This window comes from Synchiropus splendidus, chromosome 7 (assembly GCF_027744825.2).
Source record: "Synchiropus splendidus isolate RoL2022-P1 chromosome 7, RoL_Sspl_1.0, whole genome shotgun sequence".
Classification (NCBI taxonomy): Eukaryota; Metazoa; Chordata; class Actinopteri; order Syngnathiformes; family Callionymidae; genus Synchiropus; species Synchiropus splendidus.
Genome location: NC_071340.1, coordinates 15,129,441 through 15,148,831, shown reverse-complemented (window position 1 = coordinate 15,148,831; position 19,391 = coordinate 15,129,441). Strand labels below are relative to the sequence as shown.

Here is a 19,391-nt window from a genome sequence, read left to right as displayed (position 1 = left end):
AAGGGAGATATGTTTCTCTCTATCACGTCTAACGCGTCTATATGAAATTTGCGTTTCACTTTCTGAAATGAGTGAGGAAAAATATATCATGATATTGTTTTTGTAATAGTGCACGAATATTATGGTTGCAACGGCTCAACTAGATAAAAACAACAGCATCAAAAGCCATTAACTTTCATTACATTGTCACATTAACTTGCACTATAGTTCAAGTAATAATACATAAAAGTATGTTAATGTATTACAAACATATCTGGGGTATTTGTGTAATTGTGTGAATATGTTGTAGCTAAATTAAATATATAGTTTGACCACTCCTCATTTTCAACTTTGCCTCATCCGTCGACACCCATTCGTCTCCAGGTTTTCCGCTTGTCTGAGGTGTGGTCCCAGAATGCCGTTTTGCTGCGATCACAGCAGGCAGTGGGAGGTTAATCCCAAGAGAACGCAGCTCAATCTCCTCCGCCTCCAGATTGTGCATCGGGCCATTACGAGCCCCATGATCCATGCCTGACACATACATAGGCCTCATAGACCTGCAGGGGACTGTTAATGTTAATAAGGAAAAAAGGGGTAGTTTTGTTTCGTAGTTTAGTTTCAGAGTCCCCTTGTTATAGCATTATCATGACATGAATAAACAACATGCTGAAACATTTTTCAAGGAAGTGTTTTTCTTCCTCATGCTTATCGAGTTCTACTATCTGTTAACCTGTTCAGCCTTTGAAATATGGAGCATGTCTCAATTGCAAGTGTTTTTAAACAGAACACGGTGGTGGGTGGTGGTCAAAATTGTATCGTTGAGACCACTGTGAAAATAATAACTAGTTGATAAAAATACAATCGAGAACATTACTGAGGTGTCAACTTCCTGTAGGCTGGCTGAGAAACAGTTCACATGGGGACTAGAAACATTTCATGGTTTGTGTCTCATAAATTCATTTGAAAAAAATAGATAATTTTTTCTTTACAGAACGGATTCATGATGCAAAAAACAAGTAATGTTTATGCAGGTGATTTTAATAATGAATAATAACAATTATTAGGATTATAATAAAATTAAAATGAGGTAAAATTAAAATACAAAAAAATCGCATGAGCTATATTGTGCCAGTGGCCATCAGCTACAGTCGTTATTGATCTATAATATAGGCTCAAATTTGAATGCATTGTTGGAGCGTAGTATTTAGAAATGCTCTTAAAACATATTGTACTGATACAATATGTATCAGTACCTGGAAGACAGAATGTTGAATTACAAATTCCATGCAAAATCAACTGCTCGAAAAACTTGTTTTTGTTTACGTTTTGATATTGAATTTGCCTCCTCCCCTTTAACTTATCTTTATCATCCTGTCTTGTCACGCTTATATCTCACAGTTTTTAATACCCTATTGAATACTAGGCTGGAATGAATGAGGACGTATTCTTGTGCTTTCTCCTGTGCCAAATTCACTCAGAGGTTCATAGCGATGTACCAGGCTTTGAAGGTTTTCTTATTCACTTCTATGGCTTATCACAACTGCAGCTCATGTGCAGCGATCCATACAGAAATAGCCAAAAACTTGACTTAATGAAACAACATACAATCGAATCATTCAAATAAATTCAAGTGACTGGTCTTATTTTTGATCATATGACGCTTTCCAGCTGGTAGTCACGTCAAAGCTGTCAGTTACCAGGGGCTACGTGTTTATGACCCTGCACCTTCACTCCAGTTCCAATCCAAGCTGCGTTGTTTGTAGCCAGTCACTACTATGGAATCATGGATGTTATAGTGGTGAAGTGAGCTCCTCGGTGGAGGTCTGAGGTCTCTCAGTGCTTTACTAGGCTTGCCATGAAATTCATTTGAGATCTATATTTCAGTACAGGTTTCATTCTCTTTGATTTTATTTTCTATTTACAAATGATCTGTTTCCACCACTGACTGCAGAAGTGGTGAACATATTTTGATATAGATTTGTCCGTTTGAGCTCTGATAAATAATTTGAGATGGCAGGGTATGCATCTGTTTTTCCCAGGAGTCTTTCACACATATCTCTGTGTAATTAATGTGAATTTTGACAGATGGATGAAAAAAAGTCCCTGTAAGAGAGATGGGTACATGCCACAATGTGTGAAGTGCAAGCATGGAGGGAGCCTCATGTATACGTGCCAGCTGGAGATAGCAGATTCTTACAGGTAGAAGTTCAGCGGCGAAATATGTGAAGACATTATTCAAATTCTGATTCTGTCTGAAATGAACCATGTTTTTGTTTGAGTTCTAAATCAATGTTGAAGGTTCTTAATTTTCTAAATTTGGCTTTCAGGAACCCCCGTCCCGAAACAACATGACTCCATGCTTGATAAGTTTAATGAAATATCCAATGAAGTTGTGTTTCTTTGAATGATAATCATGACTGGAGGTCATTTTTGTTTTAATCCTTTTGCAGCTGAACATGTATGTGTGTGCTGTTTTTTTTTGCATCCATGTTATTTTCTGAATGTATCGGGGTCTGACTTAAATATTAGTGTAACTACATTATCACTGTGTCTTTGCCTGGTAGCAAACATGCACAAATGAGGATTACAACTCTTGAGAAGGCAACAGGTCATGGTTGGTAAGCTGCCTGGGGGGGTCACTGATATAGCGTCACTTTTGACAGGCTGTGGAGGAGGCTCTATTGTTGCTGGTGTGTCTGGATGTTACCTGCAGGCGCTATCACTGAGACTACAGTATTATCCTATTATTAGGCTTAGTTGTTTACGCTTATTACTGCTTGTCAGGTAGGCAGAGAATCCTTCTGAAAATGAGCATCTGCTGGAAAAATACATGACTACTTCTTTATCTCATTCAAGTACATCGGATTAGGATATTTTTCAAGAGAATGTGAGGACAGCAGACAACAAACAGAAATTTTCGTGAGGTTTATGTTTACGTTGGGATGTTTTACACCACCATATTTCTGGCACTGACTCTTAAGTCTGCCGCAAATGTTTCATCTGTCGCATACGTTAAAGCTAATAGTGTTGTGTTTACCAGTATTTATACTGAAGCAAGCTATGAGAAATGTTACCAGTTGTCTATTAAATGTGTGTCGAGGAAGTGCACAGAATAATGAAAAAAAGCCCATCATATGGTCTGGCAGATTTTGGGCTTAGGACCAGGGATGACAAATGTGCTCTCGCAATAATTCAATCTGCTCTCATAATTCTGTAACTTTTAGGGACAGACAGAATGAAAAAAAAAAAAAACATTCCAGCAATTAAGCCGCCAAGTCAACGGCCAATAACGGCGATGGGGTGTTAGTTAAGATGCTTGTTCTCTCACTTTATCTTTTGACAGATTGAGGGGTATAAAGATACTCGATAAGTGGCAGAAAGTTACTGTGAATATGTTCACATGAGGATTTGGTGTCAGATCAAAATACTGTCATTTTAGGGACGTCAAACGGAGGGTTGGCTGAGAAGCCCGGTTGTATGATGGCTATGTATTTACACGGGATAAACAATGTTGTGAAGAAATGATGAAATTGTTTTCTTTTGATTTGGTTTGGCGTATTGCTTTGAATGGCTAAATATTGAGACGTTTTCAACCACAAACACCCTGGGTGGAATTCACAACATAAAGAAACTCAGTCACTTTGGTGCACCTCAGAACTTCAGCATGAGGACAGGCTTTGTTGTCCAATATTTAAAGCTTGTTTTCAAAATGACAGTTTTGAAACTATAGTTTGACATTAACAACAGAGAATTGTATTTTTAAAACGTTGATACAATAATCAGAGTGGGAACAGATGTCATGCTGGGCCTTGCACTCTGTATGTTCCTGTAAAGGTCAGGTTTAAGTGAGCTCTGACTTTAGTAAAATGGGCAATTTAAACTGTACCTGTAAATTATTAATAGAACACATGAAGGGTTATTTGTAACTCGAGGTGTGAAACAGAACCACAGTGCAGGAGATACTTTTTTTCAATGAAAGCATGACCTCATCATTCCGTATAATATTATGAGTCAGACACACACACAACACCTCACGTGTTAAAACGAAAATATTTTTAGGTTTCTGGGAAAATATTTACTCATTTTGAATTTGATTGCAGCAGCACACCTGAAAAAAAGGAGTCAAAAAAGGCTGAAATAGCAAATGCCATGAATCAAAAGGCAAGCGGAGGAGTGCTTAAAAACAAATTAGGTTAACTGCCGACATGTGGGAGTCATGACTTAGGATATTCAAGGAACATCTGACTGGAGTATCATGGGTTAAAATGGGCAGTGGCTCAGCTGAATGTGCTTCCAATACAAACAAGTTACAATATTGAAAATGCATTTGTTTGTTGCAGGCAGATCATTTTTTTTGGGGTTTTCACTGAATTCACCTCCGACTCAGATTACATTTATTCCTAAATTCCTAAATTAGACAAAGTAAATTTAACATCACCTTTGCTTAAAATTGCAATGTATAGTAAACTTCATTAATATTCTATTATTATATTTTATTTTACTGCCTGCTTTACTCTGACACTGCATTTTAGATTTTCTCATACCTAAATATTTTTTATATGATAACGGATGCCAAATACCGAAGTAATAACCGCCTGTAATGTCTGTGGCATGAGTCATTGAAACATCTTGCCGTTCTCTCTGCAGGACAAGCGATACACTCTGGTGATGATTGACCCTGATGCCCCAAGCCACACGAGACCCACCTCCGCCTCCTGGAGACACTGGGTGGTGGCGAACATAAAGGTAAAGTCTATCTATCACTTATCAAAGCTATCTGCGCACCAATTCTGCATGGGAAACATCATGGTACACACTCCCGAGTGATCACTTTCTCTCTGCATGAGTAAAAACCTTGTGGCCACTCCTGGCATGTTTTTGTGTTTACATGTGCACTTCAAGCTGATCGCAAGGCTGAAAAATTATGAATGGTTTTTAAAGCCTAAGTTGGTTAGTTGGCGATGCCAAGATGAAAAATGTTAATTTTTCATATCATGTATCTTGCGCAATAAATGCCTGTGACACAAGTGTGGGTGTAAGTCTTTCTAAATGGCTGTGAAAGTTTGCAAGGGCCTGTCAGCAGCAATTTCCCTCTGCTGCAGAGAGCCTGGGACGTGTCAATGCAGGCGTGTGAGACTGAGATTGAGGAGAGCAGCATGTGAAGCGCACACTCTTCCTCCCATAGAGCTCCACTACCTCATCTCCCCCTCCAGTGTTGAGATCTTGGCAGAGTGTCCTCCCTTCATCTGTTCCCCCAGGCGGAGCAGCTCCCCCAATGATCCACACTTCTCCATATTTTACACCCCCGAAATGGGCACAGCTCCGATCCCCGTATTTCTCCTCGTATTTCGCTCCTTTTTATCCCTTCGTTTGTGTTTTCAAATTCTTGCAATCCAACGCCAAATGCGCGTTGAGTTGTTGATTGCTTCAAATATTTGGAGATTTGCAGACATTTTCTAATCCCGCGGGAACCGTGAGATCAACCCAGTAGATTAAGGCGATTGGTCTGAACAAGCACATAAAGATGCTTCAGCGATGTGTCTGTTTCATTGCAGCAGGCGCCGCTATACACCAAGTCAAAGCCACGTTTATTCAAATACGAATCATCTGGGATGCGTATTTTAATGAGCAAACTCTTTAAAGACTCTGAATATATACCTCTCATCCCTGTCAGCTCAAACGTCACCCTCACTTCCTGTGTTGAAGAGCGTCTGTGGAGGAAATACACCAACGTCTCTCAGACTCTCTTCCCCTGCAATTCAATTCGCTGACACCTGTGTGGGTGGTGACCTGCGTTGCCCATTTGGGGATCGGCCAATCTGACGCGCTGTTTACCTGACTGTGACTGCTAGTTGGTCAGAAAGGTTAATCAGCCTTTTGAGTGATGCCAACCTGTAGTGGGAGGTGTTTAATTGACCGAGGTGACGGGGCGACATCACAGCGGCTCAGCTTTGTTTGGTGAGTGTTCAGGTGACTGGTGCTCTGTGCTGGGAGTCAGACTGTAGTTGTTGATGTGGATTTTTTTTTTTCTTTCACGTGTTTTGAAATGCTTATTTTTCCCATCAAAGTTTCCCATTTCCTGTTTTTGAAGCTTTGTTTTGTGTTCAGCTTCCTTTGTAAGATTTCCTCCTTCCAGACTGGTTTAGTCCAGCACTACACAATATAGACTCAGGTTAATAAGTGCCTTCTCTGGCTACAAGCTTCTCCCCATGTATTTTTAAATATACTGGTCCTGAAGGTCAAACTCACTTGATGGAGCTTAAGTGCTTGAAATTAATGTAGCCTGAGTCACAACATAAAAGTGGCAATTAAAACAGACAGAATAAAAGATCAGGGGGTAAAATTAAGATGTCAGTCTTAACTTTGTGCTCCCCAAATACTTATCTTCATTGCACCTTGGTTTTCAGCCTTCAGACCTCAGTGGAGAACCTAGGGTTTAGCAGGGTGTCAGTCATGCTCGGTCCCTGAAGTGGAGATATCAAAATGAGATCAGTAACCATCCAGTGCCAGGGAAGTGAAAGGATCAATGAAGCTGATCAATAGAAACTTGGTGGAAAACAGTAGCCTGAAATCACACTTATGAAACTGCTATAGATTCATTTTAACACCTTTGACCATGTCGAAATTCATCTAAAATCCCTTGTTATGACTCAGATGGATAATATTGGGAGATCATACAGCAGCATGATGGCTTCATCCTGAACTGTGGGGATGTGCGTAAGTGCAACGTAATGAGGCATTTTAAAGTCTCTGCTTTCATTTCTATGCCTCTTGAACGGTCGGGTGCAACTATGTCTCATGACTTCCTCAAGATTTTATGAATTTCTGAAATCACACATTTAGGAAGAATATGTTGGGCTGCTTGCGAGTCCATTTTTTTAAATCAAGGTGGGTCTGGGTCATGTGAGTAGCCATGTTTGAGGGAGGAGTTACTGTTAGAGGCATATTTGGGCTGTTTATTGTGCTTGAAGATTGATATTATATAGAGTACATTACTAATAGGAACATATGAGAGTGATATGGCCCGTTTAATGAACCTGCTCTAACATAACATAAAAGGATGGCAACTCAGATGAGATGCTCTCATTTCATCGGTTGTTTATAAAGACCAAGTTACAGACAAATGATTTGGCTCCTCGCGGAGAGATCTGAAGTAGATAAAAGCTCAAGGGGTTTGCGTATTTAAGGTCAACTGTCTTGCTTTTAGAGTTCAGGAGTTGGTTTCAGCACTCGTGAGCAGATAAAAGCCTGAACTCGCTCGCAAAACCTTTCCGATTAAGACTCTTAGCTCAAAGGTTGTTTCCTATTTTGCCCGATTTTACAGATGTTTCTGTTGTTGCTGTATAGCTCGTTCACAATGCTGATGGAACAAGAACTCAGCCTGCAGTGAAGTGAGGTCAGACTGGACGGTGAAGCACACGGCCACAGACACATATTGCTCTACCAAGGTCTCATTAGTCGGGAGCTGGTGAAAGAACAAGGACATGCTGGATTTATATGTGGTAAACACTCTGCTCTGAGCTACATAATGCTGCCAGCTCTTCACTTGTGAAACCGTGATGAGGATCTCGCTGTGTGTCTGGAAGGACAGACCCTGTCCAAACACCAGGAGAGCTGTTTGAGAGTTACATATTTGTTTTCACGTGAAGCAGGAGGGAAGCGTAGTTTACCGTGTTATTTGAAGTTTATCTCCAAACTTCACCAGCTCTCTCTTCCAAATCATTGACTTCAGCTCATCATGGCAGGTCTCACTGTGGTCTTGCAGAGCTTCCCTTTCACTGCAGATGCTTCTCATGTGTCACAGATCACCCCTGTCAGTCACCTTCAGTCCAGTCCTCTGCATCAGAGGTGGGTGTCCCTTTGCTTGTGTTTTTGTTGCCCTCATGAGTCCAGGGCAAAAGAAAACCTGTCATTTTAATTCTAAATAAAGCTCATTACTCTATTTCACTTATTTATATTAATATATATATATACTGCTACTTTCTTTTTGTTATTGAATTAAATTATTTTAATGAGTTATGCTCATTTTAAAAGTATCCCTATAAAAGTGGTCCGTATAAATAAAGTATTAAAAGTATTGAGGAAAATACCCTGTAATAAAGTATTGTTTTAAATCATATTTACGTATTTACTTGGGTTTTACCCTGTTCTATTCCCAAGATATCATTACTTTAAAAGATCTTACTGTATTTATGATTTATCACGAGAATCGTTTAAAATATTTAAGCATTTAATGTCATGATTACTGTCTTCCCTGTATTGTAACGTTTGAGTCATGAAATTCAAGTTTCATGTAAGATACTTCTGTCCTTCTTTCTTTTCCTTCTTATTGCCTCTTCACATTTGCCCTCCCGTGCTCTCAAAATTAATCCAAATAACGTTTTTATTTTGTTTATCATGACCAAAGTGGATTGTTCACAGTGACATTTATTGGGGGATCTAAGATAAAGATAGGATGAGGTCTTCTTACTTCAGTCCCAGATGCTGTTTTTCATTCAGTACTGTATGTATTAGTTGCTTTTATGAATTCCATTCGACCCGGAGACGCAAGATAAACTGGAAGCCATTTCTCACCGACACTCTGATCTTAATGACACAAATAACTGATGCGTGTTTGTGGTTTGTCTTTGGCGGGTACAACAGTACTTCACATTAATAGAGTTGCCTCTCGAAAGCTTCATGTCAAATCTTTAATTTAGCTGCCAGTATCACTTATCACATCATTAGTTTGACTGCCAGCAGCAATTCACTCCAGTTGAAACTGTGCGGGTGTCTCCTCTCCTCTCACCAGCTGGCCACGTTTCTCCTCTGCACACATTATTAGCTGCTGTGTATGCATTTCCCTCACAAACCAGCTCCAGCAAGAGTCATTTAGAATCTTTTGCGACACACTGCGTGTTTTACATTAATTATGGACAATTACCAAAATAACCATCAACAGATTGTTGTCTGGCTCTCGAAGTTGAGATCCAGATTGCGAGCCTCTCCTTCCCTCTCTGCTCTCCCGGAGTTAAAATCAGTGCAGATGTTCCACGATGGTCTCACAGCGATAATTACCGTAACAAGCAAATCATTAGATGGAGGCAGCTTGTACAAAAACAGCATTGTTACTTGTTAATACTTGGTCTCTCTCATTACTGTTTCAGCGGTTTGTTAGTCAACATGATGCAATACCAGCTTGTAGAGATTTATTTATTGCCCTTTTGGTGCTCATAGGAGGTGTTCATTACCACTGAGAAGATGTCTGTGTATTGAAATCGATTCTTTTGAATAATATATAGTTGTTGTCGGTGGATTTGTCTCCATTAACGCTGGTTCCTCCTGCATTTACGCAAATATTTGTGGATTATTTATTTGAAACCTTTTTTTCTGTCTGAAAGTGATGAAGGAGTTGTGCATTATATTGCATTCTGATAACTCATTTCCACTGAAATGACTGACATCTGCCTGCAAGCCTGCTACTTAACCCACTGAGGCCTGTGACCTCAGAGTTCTTTTGTAGCATTGTATTTCTATGAAGCGATTTGAATGCTCCGATGACAGCCTTTGTGAAGCTGCCTTGGCGGAGCAGACGTCTCTCTCTCTCTCTCTCTCTCTCTCTCTCCCTCTCTCTCTGCTCCGTCACCGTGTCCGTCCACCCTCAGTGTTCCGGCCTAGAAAGGAATGTCCTTAAACATGTCGAGGTTCCCTTTTTAAAACAGATATTTAGTTCATATGAAGGTTTCCCGAAATTCAGTGAACCCTCTGCGTCACAGAGATGCAGCCAAATGACATGGAAAGTAAGTCCTCCTACCCTGTTCTTTTGAATTCATTTGCAACTATCAGAAACAGCGACACTTTGCCAAGAAGCAAATTGTAACCAACTTCTGCTGTATGACAATAGAAGTCTGTACTTCACTGATGAATCCCAAATCAAGTCAGGAAACAAGTCGTTATCTTGCTATTGTTGTACACTCCCATATTTGCTGACCTGTGTCCCCCACTTCCTCTCTTAATTTGGGGTCAGTGAGAAGCATCATGCTGTACTCATTATTTTGATGCATGTGGGATTTTCATGCCTCAACATCCATCGCTATTGTGTCTGCTCCCGACGGAGGACTGAGCCTGTGTTCTGCTGCTGGTCAAACAGTGAAGTATTGTGATGCGATCTGACCAGCTGGCTTTGTGTTTGTGAATTCTGCGGCCTGCAGAGATCGTCTGCTCCACACCTCAAGATGTCCATAAACTGCAAAGTATTTGGCCTGCGTGTTGCACAATTGCATTTTATTCAGTGTTTTTCTCGAGAGGACCAGAGGATATTGTTCGTGTTGTTCTGTCCCGGAGTTATTCTAGGGCTGTGGGATTCCTCGACCTGCAACTCAAACAATTGTTCAACCATCCGGTCTTATAGGCTTGAAAATCTCATATTATTCTGATATTTACATTTACATTGCACAATAGTTTTATGAGCTCTGTTTCTCTTTTAAGAAATAATGTCCGAAATATATCATTTTCAAACTTTGCTCTTCATTGCAGTGACAGTCCGAGTAAATTGCAGGACATATCAAGTACTTGATTTTTTTAAGAACTGTGAAGCTGTGTATCCAAAATTGACATGACCAACCACAATAACAAAGGCAGTGAGACACTGTTCTTGAATTGAAACAAGCAAAGAAATGTCAACAGATACACCAAGTGCTGCTCACTGGCTGCAGGAACTCACTCAGCTATTGGCAATGTCGGGAAATTACAAACTGTGAAAAACAAGTTGGGAATAAATAACAAAGAATCAGAGCGATGTTGGCCCAGAAACACTATGAAATACAGTACCACCATTGGAGTCTGAAAAAGTGTTTTAATTTTGTTCCTCTCAAGTTTTGCAAGATTTTGAAATACATCTTAAGTTACATTTCCTTAAAGGGGGTGTTTATTATCTGACATGTCTAATGGAGCCATGTGACTTCGCAGGCTGTTGTCCCAAGTATTGGAATTAACTCTTAGTTCTGTTGAGAGATATTTTATTTTGCTGTTACATTTTATGAAACTTTCATGTTAAACGTTCTATTTTCTACAATATTTTTTGTTTCATTTTTGTATACGTTTCTTAAGTTTGATATGGTGTGAATCTAAATATTGCTGCTTATTGATAGTTGAGGTCGAACTGAATATCACTATTTGGAGGCATCCTTAATAGATCTCCAACAAATTAAATTATTAGAATCTATCCCAGGTCACTGATCCATGGTTAGCACAGTATAGACCAGGGGTCACCAACTTGTTTGAGCTACTCCAAGGCCACTATGTGACCCAGGAGCACTGCCATGGGTTCACCTTCTGATCAATAAGAGAGAAATGATATTCCTCAAAAATACTTGCTCATTGCTGAGTTTTCACATTAAGTACCAATAGTGTAACAAAAATAGGGAAAAAAAATCAAATAAAGTCAAACGTAATACAATGGTTATTACAGGAAAATGTAAATAATAAGCAGCTTCACAGCAGCAGACAAATGATTCAAATTCATAATTCAAAGTGCATGTTTCTCATGCGACTTCTGTGTATCAAGTCTTTACTGTAGGCTGCTAATACAAAAGTATAAAGTAAAACTCTCAGTCTAATCTGCCATTTTGATAGTAATCTTAATCAATGAATTGGTGTCCTCAATGGGATGTATCATTTTTGATAGAGATTTTGAATGGTTTCATTCTTCTCTGCATCAACTACTGTCCATAAATGGCAAGCGCACATAAATAATTGTTTTGTTCTTCATCCTGTAATTATCCCAACTGTGGCATGTTGTGATTTAAGCGTTTATTTTTTGACAGACAGCTGCCCCCATATGGAAGCCAAAAAAACAATTTCCCAAAGGCCAAACAAACCATAGCTAACGTCATTTCGAGAACAAAGAGCCATTGCTATTATTCATAATTAAACTCTTATTGTGCGTCTCCATTCTTCCGCTTCTCTCCGGCTCTCATTCGCGTCTCCCCTCTCGATACTTTGCACCTTGTGCTCGGAACATCTGTCTGGCGTCAGAGTGGCGCTTGGCTGTGCAGATTGGAGCAGGTAGAGGAGCACATTCTAGCCCGGCTAATGATGAGAGTGTCTGCCCTCTCTCTTGGAGGAGACGCAACCTGCTGCTTCACGCTCGCTCACTCCACTCATACGCCCAGGGAAACAGATTTCCAAACATATGCAGTATGTTTTTAATCCAGTTGAGCACTTCATTTCCCAGCAAACACAAATAACCTTCCGGGACATCCATATCTTATGACAAGGGGGTGGGCGCAAAGGAATTGGACATTTTTCCTTTTTAATGTGATCACTTTTTTTTCTCCCTCCGAAGTTGATAAACATGCTCAGAAACCAGGTTGCTGCCTTCCTCTTTGCGGTTTCACAAAGTTGTTTTTTTTTTTTTCCAAGAAATGCCTCCAGGCTTCTAATCAATGGGCCCAACTTCTTCCTATCAAACTCTGTTTGCTGTTACTGGTGTCATCCTTTGTAAAGTTTGTGCTAACAAAACCCTTCTTTGTGCCATGTGTCCTATAGATTGTTCTCAACAGATTGTCAATACCATCCGATCCGACATAACAATTCTCTATTGTGTCCAAATCCAACCCGTGTTTGGAGATAAGAAACGTAATGGAAATGAGATGCTCACTTATTGGAGGTTGTGTTGAGTCGCTGGCAGTTGGTACAGTAATGATCCTCCACTAGCTCTTCTGGGGTAGAACCAGGGTTCCCTGGACATCTGAGACAGATTTGGTCGTGTCTGTACAACCTCTGTCTCAGATAGACCTTTCATCCACATGGATCCAGCCTTTTCTTTCATAGATGTATTAGGTTGTTATTTTTACAGCGCCCACTACAGGCTTAGCATATCTACTACAACCTTATTGGTGATTTTAAGTGGATGTATGTGAGCGTCTGAAATGGGGCGCTTTTTCAAAACCTTTTCAAAATGGAAAAAAGATTGTTATTGTAGAAGTTTTGTTTAATTCTACAAAGTCCTGTTCAAGAGAATATGAGTCAAGAATATGAGCCTGTGATTAATTGGTTTTGCTGTGTCATTACATTTTGTTGTCCATCACTACTGAAGTAACAAAATGTCTAACTCTTTGTCATTACTCCTCGTTCTTGTTCGTATTTGTGGTCATTCTCCTCTGTGTGGCTGAAGCCATCATGTCCCCAGTGTGTCCTGGGTCCACCTCCCTATCACCTCATCTGGAACGCTCCACTCAGAGCTTCTCCCAGATATCTGAGCTTCCGGCTCTTTCCCCAAGCCACATTTGGTCGCTTTTGTTAACAGTCTTTTGTTTGTTTTGCGACCGATTCTGGCTAAATAAGTACATTTAACATGACTGAACAGGCTCACAGTCCATTGTTTTCTGACTGGTGAACATGAACACTTTGGTTGTGTAGCTCACTGACAAAATGGACAGGAGATTCCTCTGTATTATGGCTGAGGTGTCACATATTGACAGAGGTCAACCGGTACTGTGAGTTGAGCTCATTCTGAAGTTTACAATGACCTTGACTCAAGATGCCACTTAACATCTGTTAATATTTGACACCTGATGAATGCCCTTGATGAATTCTTTATTACATGCTATTTTGGAGTCAGTGATGTCCAATTTAGTCTTTGCTGACCCCTTGCTGTTTTGATGAAGAGATCTCGTCCTGCAAAGTACGTCGTGAAGAACCATTATAATGTGATATCTGAGATCCCATACTTCTCACCCGCACTTGTTTGCATGTGAGAAAGCTTGCTGATAACAATACTATGGATTTTATCTCTGTGGCTTCTTATTAGCAGCATCTTCAGTGTGGGCTGCTGCTCTCACTGTTCTCAGCCACCTAAAGGGAGAATTACATAAGAATGCACTGCTAGATTGTCAGATCCATCCCCCGTCCACATACAACAAACACAAAGGTGCGTGCGCTCAAATACACAGGCAATACTGTAGCTGATAACCTACATAATAACTGACCTCCCTGCTGCCGTTGCCGTGGTGAAATGATCGAGGCGGATTCACTGCACAAAGAATGCGAGCTGCTCACATGGTTTTCTCTGTGAAGCTGTGAATGCTCTTTGAGCAACCGGGGAATAATTATCCATAAATTAAAATTTCACATTGGTTAAAGCACGTTTCTGCTTGGTTTGACTCTCTCTCTTGTCTTGGATGCTAGTGGTGCACTAGTGGAAATACAGCAAATAATTACCACTTAGAAACACATTCATGCTTTTGAGAGACTCAGAAATTGGTGACTGTAATACCTTGATTTCAGCTTCCTGTTTAACCAAGTTTTATCCTCAACAACCAATGAGCTTATGAAGCTGCATCATTCATCTATGTGTGGAAGTATGTCATTACTGCTTTGATACTTGATACTTTTAAGTAATTGAAACATGTAGGAATGTAGGATTATGTAATCTGCCTGGTAAAATGTTTAACAGTCCGATAGATGCACTCAGGCTCCCTTCAACTGTGGGGACCCCACATGAATACCCCACATAAATGTTTTGTTTTATATTTTAATATATTCTTTCAGTAAGCTTTTAGTATTGACACCAGTAATTTCCAACAGTTTGAGAAACTTTGGATTAAATCAAATTATTGCATCTTCAATTCTGAATTGGTAAGATGGTACAAGGTTTTGGTGACTTGGAAATCCTCAAATAACAACACTGCATATTTGTTTTGATTTCTAGAAGTTTTTTTGTCTTTCCATACGCAACCATTGTTTACAAAAAGTCTTCCTTCTTAAAACATAAATAAACAACTTTGAGAATGATTAAAGTGGGATTTTTTAAATGTATGGCAGGTCATCATGAATTTTATCATGCGTTACCAAAGGTGTGGATGGGCGTGGCAGCATTTTCAGTCTTCATTTCATTTTCAGCTCAGATTTAGCTGTCAGTATTTACTTATCATTCAAATGCTGCCATTTGTTCTTCGGCTGTGGTTTCTCATGCCATATTGAGGTAGGAAATGTTGCACTGCAGGAAATGTTTTTTTTTTTTTTTTTTTATGTTGGTACTACTTACACTTTCTTTATGTTGTTTTCTCTCAAAAGTTCAGGGGAGAAACAGATTCCGCCATGGATTGACTGTCAGTCTCAGCCATTCTGCTGTTCGGCAGCACTGGGGGGGGGGCTCCGTAGCAATAGGTGCTGAGCGTACTCCAAATAGTAACACAAAATCTTGGAATGTAGTCTGAACTTTCCTGCCACCTTTGTGTTGTTCTTTCCATGGCTTCTGTGCACTACACGTTGTGGAACACAGAGATTTTTAATTCCGTGTTTGCGTGTACTAAATACCGTGGTCTGTTTAGAAGTTTGAATGGAGGGTGGTTGGACTATGACGCCTGCCACCAAGGTCCGAACGGCTGGTAGTGAATAATGACTCATGAGAATAACAGCAAATAAACACAAATAAAGGAGTGAAGTCGTGATTCCTCACTGCCTGCACGATCCTGACAGCTCAGCACAACTTGGTAATTCGGTCCATGATAAAAAATAAAAAAAAATGAAAATGCAATTTCTCCACTCAGGGACCTACCCACTTTTGCTTTTTAATTGCTTTGTTCAATTAAAATTTCAGTACAAAAGATAACATTCAGAATTATCACCGCCTATAACCCACCATAGTTAAAATATCCACAATATAAAGAAAAACCTTTCAGAAAGTTAAAACACTCCACTGCTCACAAACATTTGTCTTCATGTCCAGTGACCTGGACCTCACTTGGCGTCATGTTATGACCAACAAACATCTGGTCGTACTCAGTACGATACTATGGCAGATTACGAACCAGAACATGTCTTTTATTTGTTGGGGTATCTTCTCTTCAAAGAGCCCAAAAACCACGGATGATCCTGGTCTACATGTCTTTGGACCTAGAGCACTCCAGCAGAAGGTGTTCAACACGCATTGCTGTCTTGATAACTTGCTGGAACAATTGCGAATTGAGTCAACAGAACCAAATCTATCGCAAAGCAGTGATGCATGTTCCGTTCCTTCCCCCGAGTCCAATAATTTGGAGAACTATTTCCTTAAAACTGAGGCTAAACCCCAACAATGTGGCCCCTGAGAGCTGAGTAATGACAAGTGTGTGTCACCTTGCTACGGTAATTTTTCCTCCGCCGCGCTGTCCTGGATGTATCGTGATTACGGTCCAAGAAAACACGTTCATCCTAAAAAGCCCTCTTTGATCTAGTGTGTCACACTTTAGCCTGGCGGCGAAAAGAACAGATTGGACCTTCTCCATGCAAATTCTGTTTTAAAAATCAGTAGCTCTGCACACATAAAAGCACTTCTTTTAATATGTGTCCCCTTTCTTCACACCCACGACCATTGTGTATAAAATCCTGTTTTTCCTGAAAAGATTTTCTCGTCGCAGCCGCAGACAATGTTCCCCCACACAAGCTGTCTTCTTTGTCATAAACCCCCCTTCCTTTACTTGTGTCAGTAAAGCTGGATCTCTGGCACTCAGCCCCGCGCGTGAGTATTTGTGTATTTCAGGGTACAGGTGGGGGGGGGGCTTGGCACAGTCTGCCTACCTGTAAACTGGTCAGTTTTGACAGACAGACACAAATGGAGGGGTGGCATGGAAGCGGACCTGGGAAGCAGAGGGAGGTAGAGATGGGCGGGTAAACGCACAAATGTCATACCTAGCGGGGGGTTGTTGTGGCCGCGGCGGTTGAAACGGTTTTCTCTTAGTGGTGCCTCCTGGTCGAGAGCGGCAATGGGGAGTGAGGCATGCTGATAAAAACAAACTCACCATTAATTATGCGCCCCTGAAATAGCTCTTACTTAAGTATATAGCATGCTTGCCAGTTAATTGTACACAAAAACAAAGGCTTCACAAAAGACCTCCTGCAGCAGATGTATTTTCTTGTATTTTGGCACGATAATTAGGTGTGACAGCTATGAACGCAAAGTTGGCAGATATCATGGTGGCCTGTCTAACTCTTCATATTGAGCGCAAATGTTGGAGAACTTGTGCTCGACTCTAAGATTAGAAAATCACAATGAGTTCACCAGAAGACAGGAAGCAGTTCAGGAGAGGATCAGTCACGACTGCGTCTCGTGACGTGTGATCTAAGATGATGTTACTGGGTGTGTTGTCTTTTATTTGTTTTGGAAGACGGACAAAGATTGAGGAACAATTGGATGGTACGAGGAGTCCCTCAGTGTAGGTCGCTTAAAAGTATCAAGTGTTTACTGTCAGTAAAAGCTGTGTCCAACTCCTGCCACATCAGAAGATATATTTTTGTAAAGCACACCATAATATTGTACATTGCAATAAGTAAATTTTCGTATGTTTAATCAACGCAACAAACAGTGGAAAACTATGAGCGCTTTAATGTCAATAAAATGAGAGGATTTCAAACACGTTGCTGAGTTTGTTTCATGAGTCAGTCTCCATGCTGGACCCCGTTTTCCATTCTAGTTTAGAAGGGATCCTTATGCATTTTAAACTCTGGGCACCTCTGACCTTTCTACGGTGCAGACGGCACCTCTGCACCTGCTGCTTATAGACCAGTGCAGCTTATCTATGATTCTATCTATGATTTATTTTCCTTTTTAAAGTTAGTGTTTGGCGCTAATATTCCGGTGCACTCTAGTCAGTTTTGGTTGCTCATCGGTCTTCAAAAGTAGAAATGAATGACAAAGGTTTATATAACTTTGCAAGTTTTTTGTGTTTCTTCATTGCAGTTGTGACATGCAGTAACACAGAACGTTGAACAACAAGCTGATAAGTTATTGAACGACTGACTGAGGTTTAAGCTACTCACATTTTTTAAAATATATTTTAATTAATACGGCTCTTCTTTTATTCTTGTTTGGGTCATGACTTGTTGAGAGCTGATGGTGGGTCCTAAAGCCAGAGTGGTCACTGGTTTAGTGGTTTCTTGCTTGTGTTTTGCGTGGCATGCCAGCGCGGAAGGTTCTGCTGAACGGCCAGATGATTGACTGCAAAGTGTATTATTAGCATTCAGTAAACATGTTGTGTAAACAAAACGGATCATTTTTGTATCGCTCTTGAATAATTTGTGTGCAAGTTCCACCGGATGTTTTTCTTTGGATTTGCTCAACTTGCTCTTATTGATATGCTGTTGGACTAACAAACATAAAATCTACTCAGACCTCTGATCTGTTCTATTGACCATTATCATAGCCACAAGGTTTGTTTCAGTGTTGCATTTTTATGTTACAGTTGTCGAGAAACCTGTTTACATTCCAGGCCGTATAGTTCACTTGTCTCTGCCGCTCAGTCGGATTCCAAAGCACGGTATAGATTTCTTTCAGCTGATGAAATTAAAAAGACAGCAGTGTGTGTGTGGTGTGCCTTCCAGCAACGCGATTTGCCTGCAAGTTCACGATACGGGTTGAGAGGGGAGTTCCTTTGGGGGGGATTAAATAGCTCCTTCTCTTCCTTCCCTCCTCCCCTTCCTTCGACACTCGCAGAAGACAAACAGCTCGCAGGGCTGCACAGTACTCTTACAACATGTTTGCCACAGCACTGCTCACAGGTAACAATAAGCCAAGGCCAAAGGTTAAGAGGGATTGTGGAGTTCGGATCCTGATGTGTTTCTCCGGCAAACATTATGCACACAGGCAAAGGAAATAGTGCCCATGGTATCGCTGGGAGAAAGACAGAGTGAGAGACAGAGCTTGTTGGCTCTGAAGTGAAGCAGATCAAGGCAGAGGCAGGTCTGACAGAGAGATGGTGCTACGGCCTATAGGTTAGGACAGGCTTCTTTTCCACTCGTCCACAACTGATGCAGTTGAGGCAGCGGGAAACAAATGTGCTGTCTTTCTGTTGTAGCCACCGATCCCAGAGAATCTACACAGATCCAGCCAGACCTAATGTGGATTTTAGAATATAAGAGAGTTGCATCATTTATTATATGTTGAATCGAGATTTTTGATGAAACAGAATTCAACAAGATCCTAGTATACTTGTTTTGGAAATGTTCCTCATTTTTAACCCAATTTCTTTACTTATAGAGTTGCAGTAAATGTCGATCATCTGGCCTTAAGTTGAGGGTAGAATTGCATATACAAGGCTCTATGAGTGAGTGATTTCATTACACTGATAACATTGCTGTAAGTTTTATTTGTGCGTTATAACAGATGGTGGGGGGCAACAAAAATGGCATTCGCTTTTCAACGTGGTTCAGTAGGAACTCGGTAGGAAATGGCATAAGATAAGCATATTAAGATAATGACTCTATACGTGGAATTAACTACATGTTAGCAATAACAAACCTATTATTCAGTTTTTCAGCAAATTGAAAGTGCAACTTTTATGGGGTCTGTAGGTGGTGTGGAAGAACTGTGCAGCCTGGATGGTCTTTTCACTCTCACTGACTGCTGCAGGCATGCATGCCCAATACAGACATTTGGAAGGACCTTGTGGTTT

General features: G+C 40.5%; 1 protein-coding gene across 1 annotated transcript in view; it reads left to right on the top strand.

Moving 5' to 3' along the window:
• Positions 1–19,391, top strand: part of LOC128763149 (phosphatidylethanolamine-binding protein 4) — a 60,919-nt gene that overhangs the window by 17,245 nt on the left and 24,283 nt on the right. Inside the window, exon 4 of the mRNA XM_053871979.1 lies at positions 4,627–4,725. Coding sequence (XP_053727954.1) covers positions 4,627–4,725 — 99 coding nt within the window. The remainder of the gene's footprint in view (positions 1–4,626; positions 4,726–19,391) is intronic.